Source organism: Festucalex cinctus, chromosome 8 (assembly GCF_051991245.1).
Source record: "Festucalex cinctus isolate MCC-2025b chromosome 8, RoL_Fcin_1.0, whole genome shotgun sequence".
In the NCBI taxonomy this organism is placed as follows: domain Eukaryota; kingdom Metazoa; phylum Chordata; class Actinopteri; order Syngnathiformes; family Syngnathidae; genus Festucalex; species Festucalex cinctus.
This window is the reverse complement of record NC_135418.1, coordinates 13497888-13520738: the sequence shown is the minus strand read 5'-3', so window position 1 is coordinate 13520738 and position 22851 is coordinate 13497888. Positions and strand designations below refer to the sequence as shown.

The window sequence follows — 22851 nt, the reverse complement described above, 5'->3', positions numbered from 1 at the left end:
AAAATAAATATTGGTATTTATAGGTTTTTCTTTTAAATTATCTGTCATTTTTTCTGTTGTTATTTTGGATATATGCATCAAGAGTACCTATTAATCGTATCGGTCTGGGAAAAAAGTGGCATCAAACATTTCAAATCAAATCAATATACAGTGGGGCCTTGAAATAAGAGTTTGATTTGTTCTTCCCCATTGAGGTGACTGGAAATGTCATTAATCCATTCCAGCCCAAAATAAAAATACATTTTTGTTATGTGTACATTAAAAAACAGTTTACTTTATAAAACCTACAGTAATAAGTTAACTTGAGTAAACAGAATTTAAAGTATTTAACAATGTATGCATTATGATTAAGGAATTGTGACTCATGCTGGTGCATGTGACTTGGCCACCGGGGGGGGCAGTACAATGACCAACCCTGAATAAACACAAAGAAGACTGTCACAAGTACTGTAAGTGACTCATAAAATTACAATATTAGTCATTGTTTGCAGATGATCAAATAAATTATTATTATTATATTGTTTGCCTACCTGTACTGATGGACAATTTGCATTCAAATATCTGTTTTAAAAACAGCAACAGGCAATGCTATTTGCTAGCACTTCTATAATGTTTTGCAATGTATGCTAGCATTAAGGTAGCATAAACAAAAGGGGTGTGTGTTTTTTTTTTAGATAAACAGTTTAGTCAAAGCAACAAAATCAAGTCGGATCATTCATATTTCAAGGCAGCACTGAAATGTTACTTGGTACAGTATTCTCTGCCTACAGACAGGCAAGCTGTCAAGGGAAAAAAATAGCACAAGCGTACCTTATAAATGGTTTATTTGTATTGAAAATATGTCTTCACTTAAAAACACACTGATCTCTAATTTAAAAAAAAAAATCTATTGAAGACAACTAAGTTTGAATTTTACTTGTCAGCAAATAAAGAAAATATCTTCCAATATTTGGCTTTCTTCCAAATCCTGCAGGCAATTCAGACGGTAAGGCATCACCTGGGTACGCAGACTTGTGCAGATTGGTTTGGGTGTTGTGAGGGCCGATCCAAGTTGTGATGATCTGAGCCTCCGGGATGATGGTCTGCGTTGCTCATGTGCCACAATGGGACGACTGAAATTATCCAATAACTCAACCGCAGAAAAGTCAAACCTGGAGAAAAAATATTGTTGCTGTTTAATTCAAAGTACAGTACTTTCTTTCTGCATTCCGTGGGCACAGCTTGATTTAAAACGGAGCCTGATATATTCCAGTTGACAGTGGCGTCGTTGCACTGACACTAAGAAACAAACTGACAACACCTATTTTTTTACAAAAACGTGCAATCCGTGTCGTTTGCGGTTGCGGACACAGAGACCACACTGATCCATTTTTTATATAACTAAAAACTTTAAAATTTAATGAATTGATGGTGTTTAACGGTTTCAAAATCATGTTTAAAGCTAATCATGAAATTTTACAAAAAAAGGGGAAAGTGAGTATAAATTAAGAGGAACAGATATTTTCTCCAAAACAAAATATACAACAAAACAAAAAGAACGATGTATTTCAACTAGTGTTGTTTCGATACCGATACTGGTATCGGCAGAGGCGCCGATACTGCATTAAAACAGTGGTATCGGTATCGGTGAGTACTCACAAGTAACATGCTGATACCACTAATTCCAACTCTAATATAGGATTTTGGATGCAGCATCTTGTGTCTTGCCCGTGTACGACATTCACTGGTATGTGACATGTTCACTGCATGCCGATCTAAGATATCCTATTGGCCCTTGAATGCTCTGAACCAATGGCATGACAGCCTTTTCATGTTGAGGGAAAAAAAAAACATAGGTATCGGTATCGGCCGATACTGCAAAGCTGGGTATCGGGATCGGTATCGGGGGCCAAAAAAACGGTATCGGAACAACCCTAATTTCAACTCATGGTGTCATCTTATGGAACAATTTGGATTATAAAACAAAATCATCTCAGTCTATCTGTATTTTTAAAAACTTGACAATAGCTCAATTACTGGAAAAATACATATAGCATAAGGACATGCTGCTGAATTATTTTATAGGATTGTTACATTGAAAGCGTCTTGACCGCTCGCTGTCATTTATTTTGTGTTGATTATTTTGTGGTTTTGTTCTCTTTTTTTGAAGGAATGAAATAACAATGAATTGAATTTAAACTTAAGCAGAATGATACCCACACCAGAAATCAAGTAGCCAGCTTATAAATGGAGTGTGTGCTGAAATATTGCCATCTACCTTCTCCTTGTTAACACCATTAATATAAAAGCAAATGACTATATTGCTTGCTGAATTACTGACTGACCCCTAACAAGCAACTTTAACAAGCCAAAACCACTGGTGCGCTCCAACAGTTGTACACAATTTCTTGTAGGTATGAGAGGGACAAAAAGCAAAAGAACCTGCTGCCTTGTTGCCTGGAATAGAAATGAGGGAATGTGCAGTGAAATAAATAAAGCAAAACAAAGAAGATTAGGCTAATAGAGATTCAATCCCTCAGTCTGTCTGGCTTGATAAATTATTCAACGTATACACACTGGAAGGACAACCATTCCAAATACAAAACATGAATTCTTCAACGCATGCTCCACTGAAGTTGCTAACATAATTCTCTGCTCGTTTAAAGCCGCATCCATTTGCATCACATGCAGCGCTGCTCACAGCTCCCCTAGGTGAGGTCCAACGTTTGGCATGCGCTTGTTTTGGTGTCCCCAAACACCGCGCTCCGGATCATTTAGTACCGGGCCACAGAGAAAGGAGAAAACTTTTTTTTTTTTTTTAATTGCCATTTCATTTGCATTCATCCGTAGACAAAATTACCACGTCATTCCCGCACTTCAGTTTTCTGTTACTTTTTCATGCACCAGTAGCCCACAAAGTAACACAAATAAAATTAATGCTTATTTGAAAGCTGCCATACGCTTGTCACTTGTGATCAAAAGATCGAGTGTATCACGTGTGTCTTAATATTTTACATTGCATTATTTGTGGGAATGCTGAAACATATGTTTTTCAGTTTTTTGTTCTCCACACTTTTTTGCCGTGTAATAACTCCCACATAATACGTCCAATTTACACCGCTCAAATTTCAACTTGGTTCAAAAATTCACGCCATCTTGGGAATATATCATCTAATTTCACAGTAGTTACAGTATTTGCACAATTTAATGTTAAATATCAACTTTTCCCCATTCATTTTCAATGGGACTGACATTGAAAAGTCCTTCCACGTCCACTTCCATACATACAACTTCTCATCATGACCAGCTCTGTGATACTGCCCAGTGGAGCACTTGGTAAAATGCATTGTCCAGTAACCAGGAGGTCACGGGTTTGAATCCCACCTCTAAATGAATGGCGGGTACTGTTGCGTGATTTTTTTGATTTTTTTTTGCATTTTCCATTGTATATCATTAGTTCCAGTTTTCCATCTTAAATGAATGGAGGGTACTGCATGCCTATGTGGCGCTGTTGCGTGATTTTATTTTCTTTTTTTTTGCGTTTTTCCATTGGATATCATTAGCTCAACTTTTCCATCTGAATCGATACATTCAGATAAAACTTTTATATGTAAATAGGCCATTAACCATGAATTTCAACAAGTCAAGTTGGCTCACATGTTAAATACTTCCCTGGCGTTACGGAGACATGCAAGTGTGTTGCTTCAAATCTCGTTTGGGAAATATTTTATTAGCATTCAGCATCCCACATAGTTTCTGCAGAAATTTCACTTTGTCTAGTTTTTATTTGGTTTTTAAACAGGCTTTCTGCAGGAATCATCAAATTGATTTAACGCTTTTTCATGCTGTTTTTAATGCAATTTTAAACTAATTTAATGCCCACGGCGTACTGTTATACACACACACACGTGTGCACACATACATACAGGCATATATACATTATGCATTACATTCTGCTTATATATTGGGGCTGTCAGTCAATTACAATTATCGTAATTAATCACAATTTCCATGGCTAACATGATTAATCAAATTAACCGCATGTTATATCTGTTCTAGATGTACAATAAATAAAAAAATTGTTAATTAACATAAAAGTGGACATATGTAGTTACCAAATACAAGTGGAAACATAAACTATTGTCCGTGAATAAATTACCCAATCCAATCTATCAGCAATGTTCAGAGTGCTGAGTGTTAGTTTTGACGTTTAAGATGTAATTAATCTAATTGAATAGACTTGCCTTTATTACTATTGTTGAAAACAGGATATGTAAAGGTTAATTAATACATAGAGTAGACACATACTTGAATGAACTATAAAAAAACGAAAAGCGTGGTGCACTTTTTAAATTTAAAATATTAGCAGTATTCTTTTTTTTTTGCACTATTTAGCACAAGGGAGTGACAACTTTATTTGCACAATAAATGACTCATTTGTATTTGTTTTACCATTGTTATTGGTTTTATAAATTTAGCTTCTCTCCATAACTAAGGTCAATTTGTACTTCTATTCAATTGTGAAGGCCATTTCCTGACTTGGTTAGGAAGAACCCAAAAAGCCTTGAAACTTTTTCTTGAAAATTGAACTAAAGTGTGAACATGTTCAAGTGAAAGCTTATGAGGGTCAAGGATAACGAAAAATAAATAAATACATTCTAAAAACACAGCGCGAGACTTTACCTCAAGTAAGTTCATGTATTTCCCTCATTTGGTTTCCTGCCTGTCAACAGGCGCAGGAGAGTGAGCAAAAGTGAGAGTGACTGGCCAAGAGAAGGAGAGAAATTGAGAGATGGAAAGCAAATGCGGCTTTGTGGATACAGAGGAAGGCAGAGAGGGAACATGGGGGAGGGACTTTGGCGAGGTTCCGTCTCGCCAAATGTGAGAATTTGCATTTTTATTTGTTGATTTATTTAACGGACAGGGCTCTCAAACAGCCATCCATCAACAAACGACATGCTGGTAATGAATAATGCATCACTTAACGGCGGTCACAATCTATAACAAGGGGGGTGGGGGGTACAGTTTGGTCCGAGTGGTGCGGGAGCGAGGGTGGGGCGAAGGGGTGGCATACGGCAGAAAAGAATGCCAGGCGAGAACTGCATAGAGACGTGGTGACTTTATACTTTGAGGTGCAGTCAGATAATATGCTTCAAGGAACTTTCTGAAAATCTGTCACTGCAGTCTGCATTATTGGGAAAATAAATAAAGAAGTGAATCAGCATGGTCTCGAACAGATGTTCTGTCAGTCAGTGTAATCAGAAAACAGCACGCGTGTCTGTCCTGGATGCTCAGCACAATTTGGCTAAACGACCATATCAATAATTCAGTTGATGGGTAGCAAAATGTACGTGGAGCTCTTTTCTTAGTGGTCACAAAAAAGTGAAAAAAGAAAAACAAACAAAAAAAAAGAAAAGTTTTTCTGTACAGCTGAGCGGAATAAAGCAGCAAATGAAGCAACACAAATAGACCAAAAATTGAGCAAAATTGCCGTTTGTGGAAAACTAATAATTATGTTGGCCAATCTGTTGTGCTCCAATGCACCAGCAAAAAAAGACGAATGCAGTGTAAAAACATGACAGAGCACATTATCTTCATTTGCACAGTGAAAAGAAAATGTGCTGCTCTCATAGACTAATGCTACATTCTGAGCACAAGCTGCAAGAGAAAACAAAAGCGGAAAAATACTGAGCCATTTCGATTGAAACAGACTGAAGGGTGCTAGTTTGAATGTAACCAGAGTGCAGTTTAGTTTATATAGTTTTGTTTAGGAATGGGCGAGTATCGATATCATGTAGCGTCTTATTTCAAGGTATTGGGTACTTTTTAATGACAAAAGTTTGACCCTAGAACAGATTATTTCAATTTCCATTATTTTCTATTGGCGGTGACATTGTTTCAATGGCCAGGTTCTGGAAACTGATTGGGTTCAACCATGGAGATTCCACTTTAACTCTTTGATCGCCAAAAACATTTAATCATGATAAGTAAAATCACAATGTATGCCGCCATAAACGTGAAGTGACGTCAACTACATTTTATATATATATATATATATATATATATATATATATATATATATATAGGGGTGTGAATTGCCTAGTACCTGACGATTCGAGATACGAATTTATAAGTCGATTGTTGCGATTTTTTTTCATTCAAATTTAGAAAATACTAATCAATAAGCTTGTAGAGTGTAAGATTTATATGAAAATGTATTATTTATTTATCTGAAATTTCAGTCTTATAGAGGTTGTAATCTGTTTCATGTTTGAACAGCATTAAAATAAAATATTAAGGCTTAATGTTCCGTTCATATAACATTCTTCCATGCTCAAGGTGTGAATCCTAACCCGAAGTCAGACGTTTTGTTGAATATTTTTCCATTAAAAATGGAAGTTTAAAAATCGATTCACACACACACACAAAAAAAAAAAAAAAAAAAAAAAAAAAAAAGGCAATGATGATAAGACGTTGAATCGGTAAGACTACCGATTAGAAAAAAATAAAAAAAAATAAAAAAATAAAAAAATAAATAAATAAATAAATAATCGTTTTTTTTTTATTGAATCGATTCGAGAATCGCGCGATGTAGTATCGCGATATATCGCCGAATCGATTTCTTTTAACACCCCTATATATATATATATATATATATATATATATATCTCAATGGGCAGCGCAACGTCTAAGTGCAGCGCTGCCTGATCAATGGGTTGTGGAATCAAAAACAGCCACTTACTATGGCCAGCAGATGGCAGCATTGTATCTCTTTTCAATGGGTTGCCGGTGTATGAAATTGCAATGAAACATGACGGAATCAGATGAAATCTGGTGAAATAGAATGTTTTCAAGGATGACCTGAATGATCAAAGACAAAGTCACATCAACCCTAATTCACAGAGCGTCACTAAACAAAAAATATTAGTGTCAAAGTCACTGTTGTGGAGAAAATGTATCTTTTGAGTTGAAATGCTCGAAATCGTCTGGCAATGTGGATGGTGTTTTTTGTTTTGTTTTTTTGTTTTTTGTTTTTATAATGTTTGACAGTAAAAGAGTTAAAAGGCAAAGGCATTAAAGAATGTAAGTCACAAAAAAACACGCGCGCACCCCCCCCCAAACACACACACACACACACACACACACACACACACCCAAATGGTCATCACTTGTTATGAAATAATGCCCAAATATGTACATATAGGGATCTACAAATTACAAATTAGAAAAATAGAACTGACAATTCATGCAATTTTAAATAAAATCCTATATTGAGATATATAAGGTTTTTCTTTAAAATTATCTATCATTGTTTTTAAATGGAAATTGTATCTATCAAAAGTACTAGCGCTGTCGATACTTGGTATCAACAGTTGAGTACTGGTATCAATTTGATAAAAGTGGTATTGAACATCTCTACAAAGAAGCATTCACAAGCACATTCAAACCACAGAGCAATTTAGAGTCATCAATTCAGCTTAGAAACGTGTTTTTGCAATGTGGGAGGAAGCCGCAGTCTCCCAATACTCTACATATTTTAGGTAAAACAAAACTGATTTATTCTTTCAAAGCATGTATACAGCGCTCCTCCCATTCAGTTTGAAATATGTTCACACTCCTCTGCATGCCTCCTCGCTTGTAACTCTCACTGCACTCTTTCATTAAAGATAGCCGTCTCACCCGGGTGCCCTTATTCATTTGCAGTCCAAACAGTAAGACAGAAGAAAAAAAAAACTATAACGGCCAAAGCATATATCTCGCATGTCAATTTCCCAACCAATCAATAGCACGCAAGATGGAGATGAGATGGAACTGTCTCATTACTAACTGGCACAGGATTCATGAAAGGATTAATAAGGTCACTTCATGTTAACCCTGAGCTTTGTTTGGCAATTTGCACATCAAGATTGAACGGTTTAAGATCAGACGGCCCAGAGGGGCATGTTGTTGCTGGGTAAAGTAGCTTTGTGTACCTCGTAAAATGAATTGCCTTAACGCTGTTCAAATTTCAATATCAGACCAAGATGACAGTGAACAAATGATCAAGAGTACCTCGGCATTGCAAGGCTTCAAACAGGATGTTCTGAGAGGGATGTGGCCACTGAGCTTAAGAGTGTCACCGAGTGTCATCAGCAGGTTGCAAGAGAGATACAGCCAATGGGAAAGTCTCCGAAAGGCCTAGCAGTCACGTCCTTGGAAAGGTATTATGACATCTTGTGAGTACAGTTAACTCTATCTTTGTTTGTCTTGAAGAACATCATATACAGCAGCTAAGTATCTCTTATGACCTAACACGGTCATTAATATTATTATTTTTGAGAAAATCTGGTTGTACAGAGGAACACATCGCATGTCAATTAAAGATTATAAATGCCAGCAGCAGTACTTCTTTCAATATCCTTGCTGAGAAAACTGGGATACACAAAGACACATTTTATTCATGCATGAATTTAAAAGGAAAAAAAAAAAAGTTTAGTAAACTTTTCCAAAAGTTGCTTGTGTTATTGGCACCTGCCCTCAATATCCATATTAGAGCCTTGCCACAATTTCCATTTGAGTCCTACACCAGCTTCAAATTTGTGCCTTGCATTTTCCCTTTGCGCAATGCTCACCCTCAACCCCTCTTCAAACTTGCTTTTAACAGTGCTGCCTCTTGCTTTCTCCGTCTCATTACTGTTGCAGAGAAAGGAGGGAGGGCAGTGTGTGCATCCACAAGTCTGTTCAATTACACCTGCTGCAAGGTCCCTGCCAGGCGGACTAATGGAACGCAGCATGTCTCCTGACAGGCTGGCCGCAGTGCTAGCTAGCCTAGTAAAAGCTTCATTTAGCATCTCACAGCCGAAAAGTTAGCTGAACTAAGATGTGTCATAATTTACCCTAGAAAATGGAAACTCTGCAGAACCCTGTTTAAAATGTGATACGAGGCTTTTCTGTAGTATAGTACGATGAAGGTTTATACAGAATATACAGTAGCTCCTATCAAAGACGGACATTCCCGCAACAACTTCATGTTGATTTTCTGACATTTGTATAACATCTTAGCTTGACTAAAAAAATATACTACTATCATTTTTAAAATAATTTTGGCAGGTCTAAGCCTATGAAATGCTTTCGGCAAAAAGCAATTTAGTCTTCCTGAAAACCTAATATGCATGTTTTTAGAGTGTGGGAGGAAGCCATACTAACCACAGTAAACCCACACATACACAGGAGACTATTCAAACTGCACAAAAGACACCATTTAAACCCATAGCGTTTGTTTTTTGTGTTTGTTTCTTTGTTTGTTTTTAATGACAATTTTACATTTCTTGATGCATCTGTTTGTTAATTTGTCTGTGTGCAAATTGTACGGTCAAGTAGAAAGTTTACCGCTTTTCGGATGTCTTTTGAGTCACAGGTCCCACGGTGGGCTCGGCAGGGCTTGCAGGGAACTCTACAGGGGATGTGGCTGTGTCCTTTGTTGATTGCTCTGTAGCATCTGTTGAGGAATGTACAGTATGGCGACAACATCACCACCTGAGGAGCTCACATCTGAGATAAGTTGCCATTCATATATGTATTTAAAAAAAATCACTCTTGCCAAAGCTCAACCTACAACTTTGTGTTCTATGAGGAGATACAAGAAATAGATAGTGGTTTTAGATCTTTGATGACAGCAAAGTCAAATTGCACACTTCCAAACAATGTGACTTTGACAGCAGCAAATTTGTCTGAACTGCCAAACACCATTTCATTAACAGAAGAGCAAATAAGAGTACTGAAAGCTGTTCTTGATGATATGGATGTTTTCACTCTTTTCTTGACTGGCTTTGACACAAAATAGCTGGCTGCTTGTCAAGCTAGCACTATGTAAATTACTATTTGGCAGTGGTGCCACCTATTTGTTGATCTGATTGGCCCTTAAAAACATAACTGCCAGAACATTTATTTAGTCACTTTCCAAGTTTTACTTGTGCTGACCTTTTTCCAAACAATTTCTATTAGCTCTACCTCAGATAAATTGTTTAAAGAAATAATGTGACATTTCAGGTTTGTGACAAGTATCAATATGTTTTATTTAACTGGAAAAAATAGCAACTCACCACAAAAATTTAAATTTGTATCCAACGGGGCAGTTTGAGAACAGTTGTCATGCAAGATTTGTCGTGTAGGATGATTTTCTCTGTCACACACACAGACAACAGAAATCAGCAATTTTCATAAACAGGCCATAATAATTTCATTCTGTGAATGATGTTCATGGTCAGATGTATCTTATTCAGCTACTTGCTTTACCTGGGGGGTAAATCTTGGCCATGAGCGGGGTCTGGCTGTGCCGTTCCGCTGTTAACAAAGGAGCTGCTGAGTTTAGATTGACATACCTCTTGAAAACTAATATGAACATGAGAATAAATAGAAACTAACAACATTCAGGTTTTCCACATTAAAGTGCATATCCCACTGAGGGATGAAAATTAGTGACGCTAACAAATGTTGATTTCATGCCTTGTGACAAGATAGACCATTAAGACCGTTTAGAGAACCATTAAGACTGTTTACAGAACGTTTAAGAAACGCTACGACCTTGAACGAACCCTGGCGTGAAATCAACATTCGTTAGTGTCGCAAATGTTCTTCGTTAAACCTGTATTCCACTGTGACACTAACGAATGTTGATTTCACATCAGGGTTTTGGGGGTTGCAGCGTTTCCTAAACATTCTCTATACAGTCTTAATGGTTCTCTAAACAGTCTTAATGGTCTTTCTTGTCGCAACACGTTCAAAATTTCCGTGCAACATAAAAGACCATTAAGACTGTTTAAGACCGTTTGTAGAACCTTAGGGAAATGCTGCTACCTTGAACGAACCCTGACATGAAATAAACATTCGCTAGCATCGCAAACATTCATCCCTCAGTGGTATACGGACTTTAGCGTCGCAAATGTTGGCCCCACAATGGGATTTGGGCTTAACTATCCATTCTTCCATTTTCTTCCTATTTTTGCAATGTGGGATTATCAAATTAACTAAACTTTTAGTAGCTGTACCCTATGAAAATAAACTTTTTTTTTTTTTTTAGGTTTTTGGAATCTACCTTTGGCAGTCAAGACGTGACTGGCACAGCTGCTGATTCTGTCTGCTGAGCCGCTCCTCCTGATCAGCCAGTCGTGTCTGCAGCTTCTCTCTCTCCATCTCCAGATGCATCTTCTGCAGCAGCAGCTGCTGCCTCTTCTCCTCCCAGTCCCCACAAGCAAGTGGAGGCATGGTCATTGCTTCCTTATTCTCAGCGGCCAAGTCATTCTCTACATGGGGTCTGTATGGAAAACTACGTATTATTTGATCACAGTTGTATTTTTTAATGTTCATGTTGACCGAGTAAATGTTGGAAGAATTGAACATAGTGCGGGTTTATAATTTCAGAAGAAAGGTACCTTTGACTAATTAGGTTGCTCTCACAGCTTTTCTCAAGGGAATGGCCATTTGTTCTACGTTGCTGGGTGCCATAGCCACTGTCTTGGAAAGCCCCATGATAGTGCCGCAAACCAAACTCTCCTGTCTGAACCTGATGCTCGCGGGTTTGCTCACCGGCATCAGCTGGACGGTTCTTACTAAAATGGGAAGCGGGTGTAGAAATACTGACAGCATGCAAGGCTCCTCTTCTTCTGCTACTTTTCCTGTGCGCTTGAGGTGGATATGTTTGAGGAGCAGCAAGACTGAGGTATGAGCCATCAAACAGTAGGCCATTAGCCTGGCTAGTAGTTTCACTAATGGCTTCTTCACTGCTCAGCACCTGGACACACAAGAAACATAATGAATGTCTTTCAACCAATTTAAGAGGCTTCTAAAAGATGTATGCTGCATTTCAGCTAACAGACAAAAATGTTTTATAACCCAGAGAGCATAATATAGGGCTGGCCAAAAGTTAAATTTGCCTGTGTTGAATTATGCACCATTCGCTCAATTTGCGCAGATGTGCGGCTAAAAATGTTCCCCACATGTCTGTTTTGAGTCCGTTTTCTTTCAGTGCACGTAATTACAATGGCGTGCACCGTACTATTCCGCTTACCATATCCTGTTTAGACTTGACAGAGGCGGCAAGATTAAGAGGACAATTTTCAACTGAGCATTACTGGCAGGTAAACCAAGGTCAGGCACATTATGAGATAAACATAAGGAGGAAAAGCCCATCTTATAGTTGACTGGGGAAGGGAGAGAGTGACTCATTTGCTAAGGGTCAGGGAGCAGGCAAACACCCATTATTCAGAGCCACGGTGGGACAATGAGGTTGGCCATGTCATCTATTCTATCTCCAGATGCTCAGGCTGAAGAGTGTCTTCCCTTCTCAAGTGTGACCTTGAGAGAGTTTTACTGTGGTGTAATCATATCGGACCAAGTGACTTCAGGGGACTTCTACAGTCAATTGATATGCATTATTTTGGCACTTAGCCATAAATGAGCTGTTCCATGAGGTCTCAATGAACCCTTTAGCAGCACACTGAGTCTGTCTGTACCATACCTTATAGTGAGCTTGTGCCTGGCTAAGCTCAGCGATGGACTGGTTGAGCTTCATTTGTTGCTGAGTAAGGTATTGTTGGTAGAGCCCAAGCAGCTCTTGACACTCTCTGTACTGCTCCTGAAGGCCTGGCACATAATTAAGGAAAAGACATGGCATAATCAAACATAACCTTGATCCCCGGTGTCCTATTTTCGTTCCCAGCCCAAGTCTAGCGCAAACCGCAGTCTAACTGTGCACGAGGGTGGAGTTTTCTTTCTTTTAGTATTTTTGCACACTGTGCAGGTAGAATTGCGCCATTGTGGGATATTTGGATTCTACATCCGTAACCGCACTAGAAACTGTTGTTGGCTACTTTGTTTAGTGTTACGCTTTTTTTTTAAATGCAAATGAGTGTAATGATTACAATTCGTTTAATAGGTTGATTTCTACAATGATTCAGAGGGATTGTCCCACGCTTATGAAAGAAATCTGATGACATCCACTTCACACGCCCGCGGAGCACCAAATCTGTCTACTCCTTGATCTAATACACCACAATTGCGTTAAACCACCTGTGCCACAATTTAGACCTGCTTTTACCGAGTCTAAATGGTAGTGTACTTTTTGTCACCAAATTGGAGAAGCGCCAGGGGTGCACCGGAATGCTCAGGGATGCGTATCATGTCTACCAAATTCACAACAATGCTAAACGTCAAGCCGAGCACAGTCTACTTTCTATGTCCAAATTGCCAGGGGTGTCGAAGGAGAAGACAGCTCAGTGCACTGAAACACCCATTTAGGCGTGACATGACCCCAAAATGAAGTTGTGCCAGTTTTAACACCAAGCACACAGGCACCAGTCTACCAGAACCCCGGACTGAGATGAAATTTTGCACTGAGGATAGGGTCAAAAACTAACATAGGCAGTTAGAATCCTGATGAAATAGTAAGGACACTATCATAAAAAGTCGGTGTAACCGCTTTTCCAACGCTGCTTTTAAAAATGTCTGCTTTAAAAGGTCACTATGCAGATCAGTTATTTTTGTAGGGAAAAGCTTTTCTGTCGGGGAATAAGACTGATAGCGGCTAGATTTACTGGACAACTGATATTAAACCATTGTTTCTGCAAAGAGTTATACGATAGACCAGAAAAGTACAGAAAGATCGAGAGAAAAAAAGGGCTCAGAAAATCAGAGTTTGTGTTATGACGCAGAATTTTCACCATCTGGTTCGATCCATGCGGCGCTGAGCTGAGCTGGGCAGCGCCATACCCGGCTCTCTGCCAGACAGAGAGTTGGCAGATACTAGAAAACTAATCTGGAGCGGAACTACTGCTGCGCCCCAGGAGCCCACTAATGACAGTAGCACCATCGCACCACACCAGCACATACAAAGATAATGAGTACGAGATACACAGACAAACTCATACATATTCAATAATCAACCTCCGTCTTACTCCGACTTTCTAGGACACGCACACTGAGGCACGAGAGCACAATTTGCCCACCTGCACTAACACTCCCACACAAACGCTACAATAAAAGTAAGTCGTGCACACACACTCCCACCCAAGCTGACCATAAAGTGTGTTTCCTCCAGGCCATATATTTTTATGATGGTGGCCCTGCTACCCCAGCTGATGAGTTTCTCAGCATCCGTTTAAAAAAAAAAAAACAAAAAAAAAAAGCCCAGATATTAAGAGGAAATCAAAGTTCAAAGTAGAGTCATATTGAAGAAATAGTTGGCAGAGCACACCATAAGGAAACACTTTGGTTGTTAGAGGACTTCAATCAGGTTGAGGAAATGAAACGGAGGGAAAGGAAAGAGAGGGGGGGACAACTTTGAATTGAGGACCAGACACAAGACAAATGCAAGGCGGCAGCTTCCATAAACATTGAGAAATGTGAGGAAACACATTGATTGAACCCTTCATCTAACTAAGGCGCCTGCACCCCCCCCCCCCCCCCCAGCACTGATAATGTCTATGGAAGCCTTGCTCGATGAAAGGACATCACAAGGACATCACATCATGTAAACCGTTGCTGGGAGGTCTATTTATGCAGCATGAATAAGGAAGGGTCTTGCAGGGGAGATACTGAATATGCGTACACAGCGAGACATTCACCATGTTCCAAGATTGAGTGTGTTGCGGGTTGCAAAACGCATGCTGTTCATATTTCAAAACATTAGAATAAAAAAATAATTTCCTGTGATTTCTTACCCTACTTACCCTACAAATTGTTCCCCGTGACCGTGACATAAATATACAAAACCGTATGACACGTTGAATACCAATAGTTGGGTGAGAGACAACACACAAACAAAAGTACAGAATGAAGAATGTCTTGCTATGCATCAGAATCCTATTGCTGTACATGAAGGTAAAGCATGCTAATATGGTGACAGGGACATGCAGTCCCTGGACAACAAGCACTATAGTAGGCAAATTGATCCAAGAAGAGCAATACTAACAAGATTCTGCTTCTACAAAAACGGGCTTTCTCCACATCCTTGGACATCAGCCAAGGGCCAAGTACAGTACTCGGCAAGCCCATGGTTTACATCAGCGTTGCAAATTGCCAACAATGACTTACTCCTCCCCCCCCTGCTCCCAAAATACTCAAAATCAAGCGCTTGGGTTGAAGAGGCCTGTCAAAATGATTCACTTCCCTGTCAGGTTGAGGCTCAAATGAAATTATGAAATCCACTTTAAGGAGGAACAAATTTGCACAGGAGGGGGAGAGGAAATTCTAAAGCCTACTTTAGCACACGGAATCAAACAGATTGAGCCTGAAGAGGAGTGTAGGACAAAAAGGGGCGTAGATTGATGCCTCCAAATGTGTTTGTAAGGAGGCAATGATGGTGAATTAATTGAAGCTGACAGCTTGCATAACCTTGCAAATACAACTGAACCTAAAGAAAATATGGGTGCATCAAAGTCACACAAACAAAACTAAGCAAAAAGTAGCAATAAATAGTGTGGAAACCTTCCAAAATCCCTGCATCTGAATTATTTTACAGTCGACAGCCAAGACCAGTGGTCCTGAACCTTGTTGAAGATACTGACCCCACCAGTTTCCTATGCGCATACACTAAACCAAATTCAAGGCATAGGTATACGGTTTACTGGTGAACAAAATGAACAGGTAGCCTTTTCATCAAATCTGGCTCTCTTCACCTTGATTCCAGCAAGTGTTGTGTTCTTGTATTGCCCATCAACATGCAGCTTAAGGAAGTGTTCCTTTCCTCAACTCAGCATTACAAATCATGCAGTATGATGGATTCCTATCATTTAACAACCAATGCCGTATTCTTAAGATGGAACCCAGGGGCAGCAGACACAATGAAAACAGCAGAGGCTCCAGAATTAAACAATGTGGAACACCACACACTCCGTTATACGTGAATTTATATTGCACATATACGTCCGACCACTTTCGTTTTTTGCTCGACATAATATGAAGGGATTACAATACTGTAAATCACATATGTCAAAGTCATATGTCGACTACTGAGCGCACCAAATTCCAGAGGTGGGCGCTTCAATGAATTTTGAGCGTCTGTCATTCGACAATCGTCAACAGTCACATTGACGCATGAAAACCCCCTTCCGGCAATGCTTGGTTTGTCAATTTTTGAAGTTTTCCGTCAATCATTAACAATATGGGTATCCGTCATTGATGTACCTTCCATCAATATTGACGGAATACCCACCTCTGGCAAATTCCCTGCAGCGCAAGCACTGCAGCATGATCACCTGCAGCCAATGATGTTGCGTATCATCATGAATCATTTGAGTTGGGTGGGTCTCTTGACCTCCGCCGAACCCTTGAGACTGATTCACCGAACCCCTGGAGTCGAACCCAGGTTGAGAACCACTGCCCAAAACTAAAGCCAAATAAAGCAATACATTAAAGTGCACCAATTATCAAAATAATTTGATTTGGGGTTATATTTAGTTCAGTCATAAATATAACATTAATGTTAAAATAAATGGAAAATTGGATGAAGTCTATTTCCTTTGTATATGTAACTAAACTGACAAAAAAAGACAGAAGCATCAAAATCTCTGACATACCCACAAGGAACTAGTAAAAAGCAACTGGAATGCCGAAAACATTCAATCTGAGTAAAACACTGAAAAATTCCTAAAATATCACAAATAAAAGGAAAATTCATGACATACTAAAGAGGCTCATAATAACACTAATGGTAACAAAAGATCCCACAAAATAAATTAAAGGTGAGCTCCAAGGTCACAGTACATCAGTGTCAGATTGCATCATCCGTCATCGTTTGAGCCAAAGTGGACTTCATGTGAAACAACCTGTTCAAAATAAATCATTAAAAAAAAAAAAAAAGAAAAAGGAAAAAAAGCGAGACTGGAATTTACCAAACTGCCTGTTGACAAACCACAAAGCTTCTGGGAGAATGTCCTGGACAGACAACTGAAACTTTTTAGTAAGGCCAATCGGCTCTATGTTCACAGACATACTCAGCATCCCCCCAAAAAAGCACTGTCCCTACTGTGAAACATGGAGGAGGTTCTTTTATGTTCTGGAGCTGCCTAGTTACATCTGGCACAGGGTGTCTTGAATCAGTGAAATCTAAATGTGATCTAAATTCTACTGAACATCTGTGGAATGAGCTGAATGATGACATCTGCAGAAAGCACCCTTCAAACCTGAGACAACTGGACTGCACTTTCCTCATGAAGCTTCGACCAAAATAACTGCTGAGAGGTGCAGAAGTAGTGAAAGTCATAAAAATCGATTGCCTCAAAAGGTTGTGCAACAAAATATTAAGGGATGCCATCATTTTGTCGTTTCATGAGGCTGTTTTAATAATTATGTTGTACTCTACAATTGAAAAGAAATATCTGATCAATTATTTTTCACTTTTGTCAGATTTACAAAATGGCTGACAGTGAAAAGGCAGGTTTGAACAAAAGTTTTAAATAAAGCTTCAAACAAGTATTCACACTACAAACCGTAAACGTTTCTGAAAACCATTTTGATGGTTAAAATAAATTGGGCTCATTACTTTTTGACTGCCTGTTGTATATTGTAAATCAAACAATTCGATAAACTATGTTTTTTTCCATTGGGAACAGTGCCATATCCAATTATCTCTCCATGGCCTGTGAATTCCCTGCAGTTGTGGCTCCTGCTGTGCTTTGTTGAGCGCTATCGCCACAATGACCTCCGCACCTAACAACACCCTTTAATGTACAAAACCGTCGCTTCTTTCTGAAACTAATTCATTTCAATTCGAAATGTCAGCTCAACACCCAAATATCAAGGTTACTTTTCCTCTCTCATCCTTGGTGGCTTAGAGCTAAAGTATAGCCCAACATTTCTTACACCCTGTCAACCCTGAACCTTGGTTAGATAAGATAAGCTAAGGCGTAATGGAATTAGATTTGACAAGCCTCTCATTCAGTGTGTTTGCCTTTGGTGTCTCCTTAACCTTTCTGTGAAGTGCCAGAACCTTATCCCCGAGAAGTGCGTTCATGACTCTTGCTCACACTTTAAAAGACTACGTTATCCCCCCCCTGAGGTGCTGGGAACCTAACATTTTTCTCTTTCAAATACCTTTTAATGGAGTTTAGAACTTTGGCGTAAATGCCAAGTCTGCAAGCCACAGCACATATAATTGAGCTGTGCCATCCTAATTTAACGCACTTCCATTTCCAATCATACAATTTACCAGCAGGGTCAATTACTCTTCATATTTTGCAGCAATTTAGCCTCAACTGATTACCGTGGTTTAACCTGAGTGGAATTTTAAAGAAGACAGCAGGGTGCATGCAAACATAATAACATTGTTAGCCTCAAATTAGTTGAATAAAGAATATTCTGGCTTTCACTGTGTGGAGAGGGACTGACATCCAATGTGCAAAGGAAAGGTTACAAAAACATATTGAAAAGACACACAATAGTCTTCTTAGTAAATACCAAACTTAATGGATGCTTTCGAGTTTGGGCCATTGCTCCAACCGTGAAATTGATTGTGTGCACAAAAGCAAATAAGCTGCAAGCATTTACAAAAGACAACTGTGGCAGGCGTCAAAAAATTGAAATGAATCTCCCCATTTGTCTGCCTCTAGTAGGAATTCTAGATTTGCACCGGCTATACAGCGCCTTACTCCTAAGACAACAGTGCCCCCTGTTGACTTACTTCGATACAGCCACATGCAGCAGACTGATACATTAACCATGATTAGCTACACCAGCACAATGTGATGAGACAAGAAGCCTGTAGACTGTATTAATTATGCATTCAAACAAACAAAAACAAAAAAAATACTAATTCTCTTGTGTGTCAGTCTACATTAGATTGTGTAGAAGTATAGGATCTAACCAGGTGCTACAGGGACAAAGAGACATTTTTCCTAAAGTGATGATAGAGAGATGATTTTGAGGACAGAATTACATTTCTTAAAGAATACCGTAACATATCAATTGTGTCCAAATATCATGCACAGTAGTTCCAAGTTGTGACCCAACCCTAATTTTGAGATACAACCCATCATTTTGCCGAGCTTGTGCTTTAACTTGCAAATGCAAACTTGACATACGAGCCCGGAATGTTTGCAGTGAACTCGATTTGACTCACTTCACAAGAAAAATAAATTTGGCAAATAGTGAATAATTACTTGAAATAGAGGCTTCAAATTGTTCAATGCCTGCACCAGTTGAAGTTTACTGTCAATCTAAGCATAAAACAAAGACAATTACAATATGTATTTTTTATTTTTTTAATGGTCTATGGAAAACATCATTTGACATGGTGATGCTAACATTTGCGTCAAAAGTCACAGTTTTAGAAGCTACGGATATTTGAACACAAATGGTGGTATAATACGTAGATAGATTTTTTTTTTTTAATGTTTCTCACAGCTTCTTACTGAGTCCCTTGCAATAGAAGTAGAAAAAGGCTAATCTTTTTCATCTGTGTCTGCATGCTTCCCTGTGGCCAAGGTGGGCACACCACGGGGAACAGCACAATGAAATAAATTGCACTATTAAATCATAATGGTAAATGGACTGCTTTTTATATAGCGGTTTAACTACACCATATGTACACAGTGTTTAATTGTTTACATTCTATTTGATTATAATATTACTCTCTATAAATTACAATCATATAGAGTGTTGAGTTTCTCATGTAAAAAAAAGAAGTTTTTTGGGGAGAGACTGGCATGGATTAATGGTATTTCTATTCATTTCAATGGAGAAAGATGATAGATTGAGATACAGGTTTTTGGAGTTCTGAGCATAGTCACTGAATTAAACTCATATGTCAGGGCATCACTTCACTCAGCAGTCTAAATTATCCCCCTCAAATATTAAAACAGATTGAATTGGTTTTGTTACATTAGTTGGGAATAATTAATGAGCCTTTGGTCAAAACTCACTTGAAGTCTTAAGCCCATAGACACTTCCTCGAGTGGCAAGCAGTTTAAAGTTAGAAAAGTTTTTTTTGTTTTTTTTGTTTTTTAATTCTCATAATCAAAATGGTCCTAATGTGTAAACTATGTTGTCAAATCAGTTCTACAGATCATTACTAGTAACTAGTACAGAAAACCTGTAGTTAAAGTTAACTTTACTGTTGCCACACAAAGGCTGAACATATTTTTTCACATCAGATGCAATAAAAGCTGACGTGTAACCTCCTGCAAATGAGAAATTTTCCTCATTCAATGCATTCCATAACATGTGCAAACTATTTTTGCTAATTACGATGTGGAGGATTCAGACATAGTGCACTGGTATTTTGTCAATATCTGAAGGATACTTTCTCTTTCATGTGCTATAACCAAGTTCTTCTGCTCGAGTTGTTGGATCTTGCTTTCAAAATTATCGTGCTCATCTTTAAGGCGCTTCACCGACTCGTCTTTCTCCTCACTCACTCTAGGGGGGAAAAAAATACAATACATTTTTATACAAGTGAGAGGAAAAAGTGAAAAAGATAAGCAAGCAAGCAAAAGGCATGAGGGTTTTCATTTAAAAGGCCTAATAACTTTAACACACAGAGGGATTTGTGAGCTAACTACCTGGCTAGTTCTTCAATGAGGTTTGCAATGCGTCGTTTGTCTTCGGGGCAGAGGTCTTTCAGACTGACTTGGCTCTGCGCACTGCTACGTTCAAATATTACCTAGGAAACATGATTTCGTTTCACATCCATTTCATCCATATGATTTACAAATATGAAAAAAAAAAAATAATAATAATAATAATAATAATAATAAATGACGGACGCCTTACTTGTGAAACAGGGGGTATAGCACCAAGCGTTGGGAAAAGGGAGCTCTCAGTGGTTACGGATGCACTGGCGAAGGCTGACACATTTTCCTTGACGTCAAAACTATATTGATCATTTTGTATATAGCTCTGTTTTTTGCCACCTCTCCTTAATGGTGTGTCAATCTTGCAGTCAGAGGTGCGTCTGGCTTGCATCTTGGTGCTTTTTTTACTTGAGGTATTTATGTCACCTGGCCTACAAGAGACCACTTCGTCTTCACCTGAGATGGGAGAAGAAGAAAAAAAAACACAGTAAGTTTGACAATGTTGTCTGTGAAAGTGTCAGATGTTCTCCAGGCTGTATCATTTTGGCTCACCAGAAACAAATGCCTCACCGTACATCATCTGCCACAATGTAAACAGAGACAGTGGGATTACTTTTAAAAAGAGCTTCAATTTTTTCAGAATAACACACACTTGAATATAACTATACAGTATACGTGGGCATCCCAAAACGCTTTTCAAATGCAGTTTCTTCTCTGTACTCCAAACTAAAAAACTGAAGTATTATCTACATAGTAATATGATAGATTGGGATGTGGGATTTCTCACGTTTCTTTGTGTAGAGGAGTTCTCATACCTTGCTTGAAGGACCCTCATATGACGTTACAAAACCGAAAGCGGGAAGGAAAAAAAGAATTAAAAAAAAGGCCCAAAACCGAAAGAGGGAAGTAAAAAAATATTTTTAAAAAAGGCCCACATTTGCGCTAATAGCCTCAGACGACCAAGCTTTGTAAAAAGAGCTATGTGGTAATTTAATTTATTTTATTAGTTATCAATTATTCTAAAATAATAATCCATTTGGGCGGCACAGTGCAGACTGGTTAGCGCGTCTGCCTCCCAGTGCAGAGGTTGTGAGATCGAATCCAGGTTCCAGACTTCCTGGGTGGGTTTTCTCCGGGTACTGTACTCTGGTTTCCACCCACATTCCGAAAAACATGCACCATAGGTTAATTTAACACTATATTTGTCCCTAAGTGTGATTGTGAGTAGAAATGATTGTTCGTCTGTGTGTATCCTGCGATTGGCTGGTAACCAGTTCAGGGTGTACCCCGCCTGTGTCACCACGCAACTGGTTGAGTTTCTCTTGAGTAAGGTACCTAACACCAAAATCTGCTCCCTGTGCACTGACTAACCTTTTCTCTGCTCCCAAGTGTCGCTTATGTTATGCAATTAGCTACTGTGGTTAATAAAAGTACAAATGTGTCAAATAAATGAGTGTGAATACAACAACAACAAAAATAAATAAAATGAAGTGCAACAAAAACACAGTGGTAATAAATTGAAGCAGCAACCTACCAAATTCAATACTGAATAGACTCTTACATAATCCAATACGTTTATTAATTCCAAAAACGTTTATTTATGAATGGAAAAGGCAAGATTAATTACCAGATCATTACAATGGCAACTTGTCATATATTACCCATTTACTGTAGGGGGAGTATAAATAAAATCCACACAATATTGGATATTCTTCGGACATAGTTTGCAAGTGTCAAAAACATACCTAAAAATAATAAGTAGAGTATTCCAAAACTGTAGCTCGAGTTGTTTGCTTGCTCTCGTTTGACCACTGTATAAGAAGTGCGTCGCTGTTTTGTTAGGACACTTCATCATGGAAAGATGTTGGATAACTCCACGCGGACTGGTAAGGTAGGTAAGTAAGTAAGTAAATAAATAAATAAATAAATAAATAAAGCATACCACTGCTCATCCAAAGTATTCCAGATTTTACGATCCCTTTTTCAGCTGCCGCCATGTTGAAACAACCGCCATAAGTGACAAGGAACCAAACCTTGCTAAGAACTTGTAGTTCCGCCTCTTAGTCAAATGTAAAGATCTGATTGGTAAGTCTTCAAGAATACAGCTTTCTATTGGCTTGCATATTTTTAGGTCGTTTTTCCCATAGACGCACACCCTTCCAAGAGCGCGTGCACGCAGTTGGAGTAATAACTTCATAGTAACGCGATGATGTTAAAATTTTACACAATAAGCAATTGTGAATAACTTTTTTGACTGACATGTGTGAATGTGTAAGTCAAGTTACACCGCAAGGTGGCAGTGATGTAACACCATGAACCATCCGAG

At 38.6% G+C, this 22851-nt stretch overlaps 1 protein-coding gene across 4 annotated transcripts; it reads right to left on the bottom strand.

The window, feature by feature from the left end:
- Positions 1-826: 826 nt before the first annotated feature.
- Positions 827-22567, bottom strand: kiaa1328 (KIAA1328 ortholog). 4 transcript variants are annotated; one of them, XM_077529736.1, is made up of 12 exons: positions 22468-22525; positions 21078-21105; positions 20725-20981; positions 20514-20614; positions 20255-20370; positions 12476-12600; positions 11391-11749; positions 11054-11272; positions 10255-10317; positions 10062-10141; positions 9349-9457; positions 827-1151 (listed from the first exon to the last, which is right to left on the bottom strand). In XM_077529736.1, exons 2-12 carry the CDS (start codon positions 21103-21105, stop codon positions 920-922), a joined length of 1689 nt encoding a protein of 562 aa, XP_077385862.1. In that variant the 5' UTR covers positions 22468-22525; the 3' UTR covers positions 827-919. The 4 variants fall into 4 exon arrangements, with proteins under 4 accessions (XP_077385862.1, XP_077385859.1, XP_077385860.1 ...); XM_077529733.1 differs by lacking the exon at positions 21078-21105 and having other exon boundaries at positions 22468-22567; XM_077529734.1 differs by lacking the exon at positions 21078-21105 and having other exon boundaries at positions 10255-10302; positions 22468-22567.
- Positions 22568-22851: the final 284 nt, after the last annotated feature.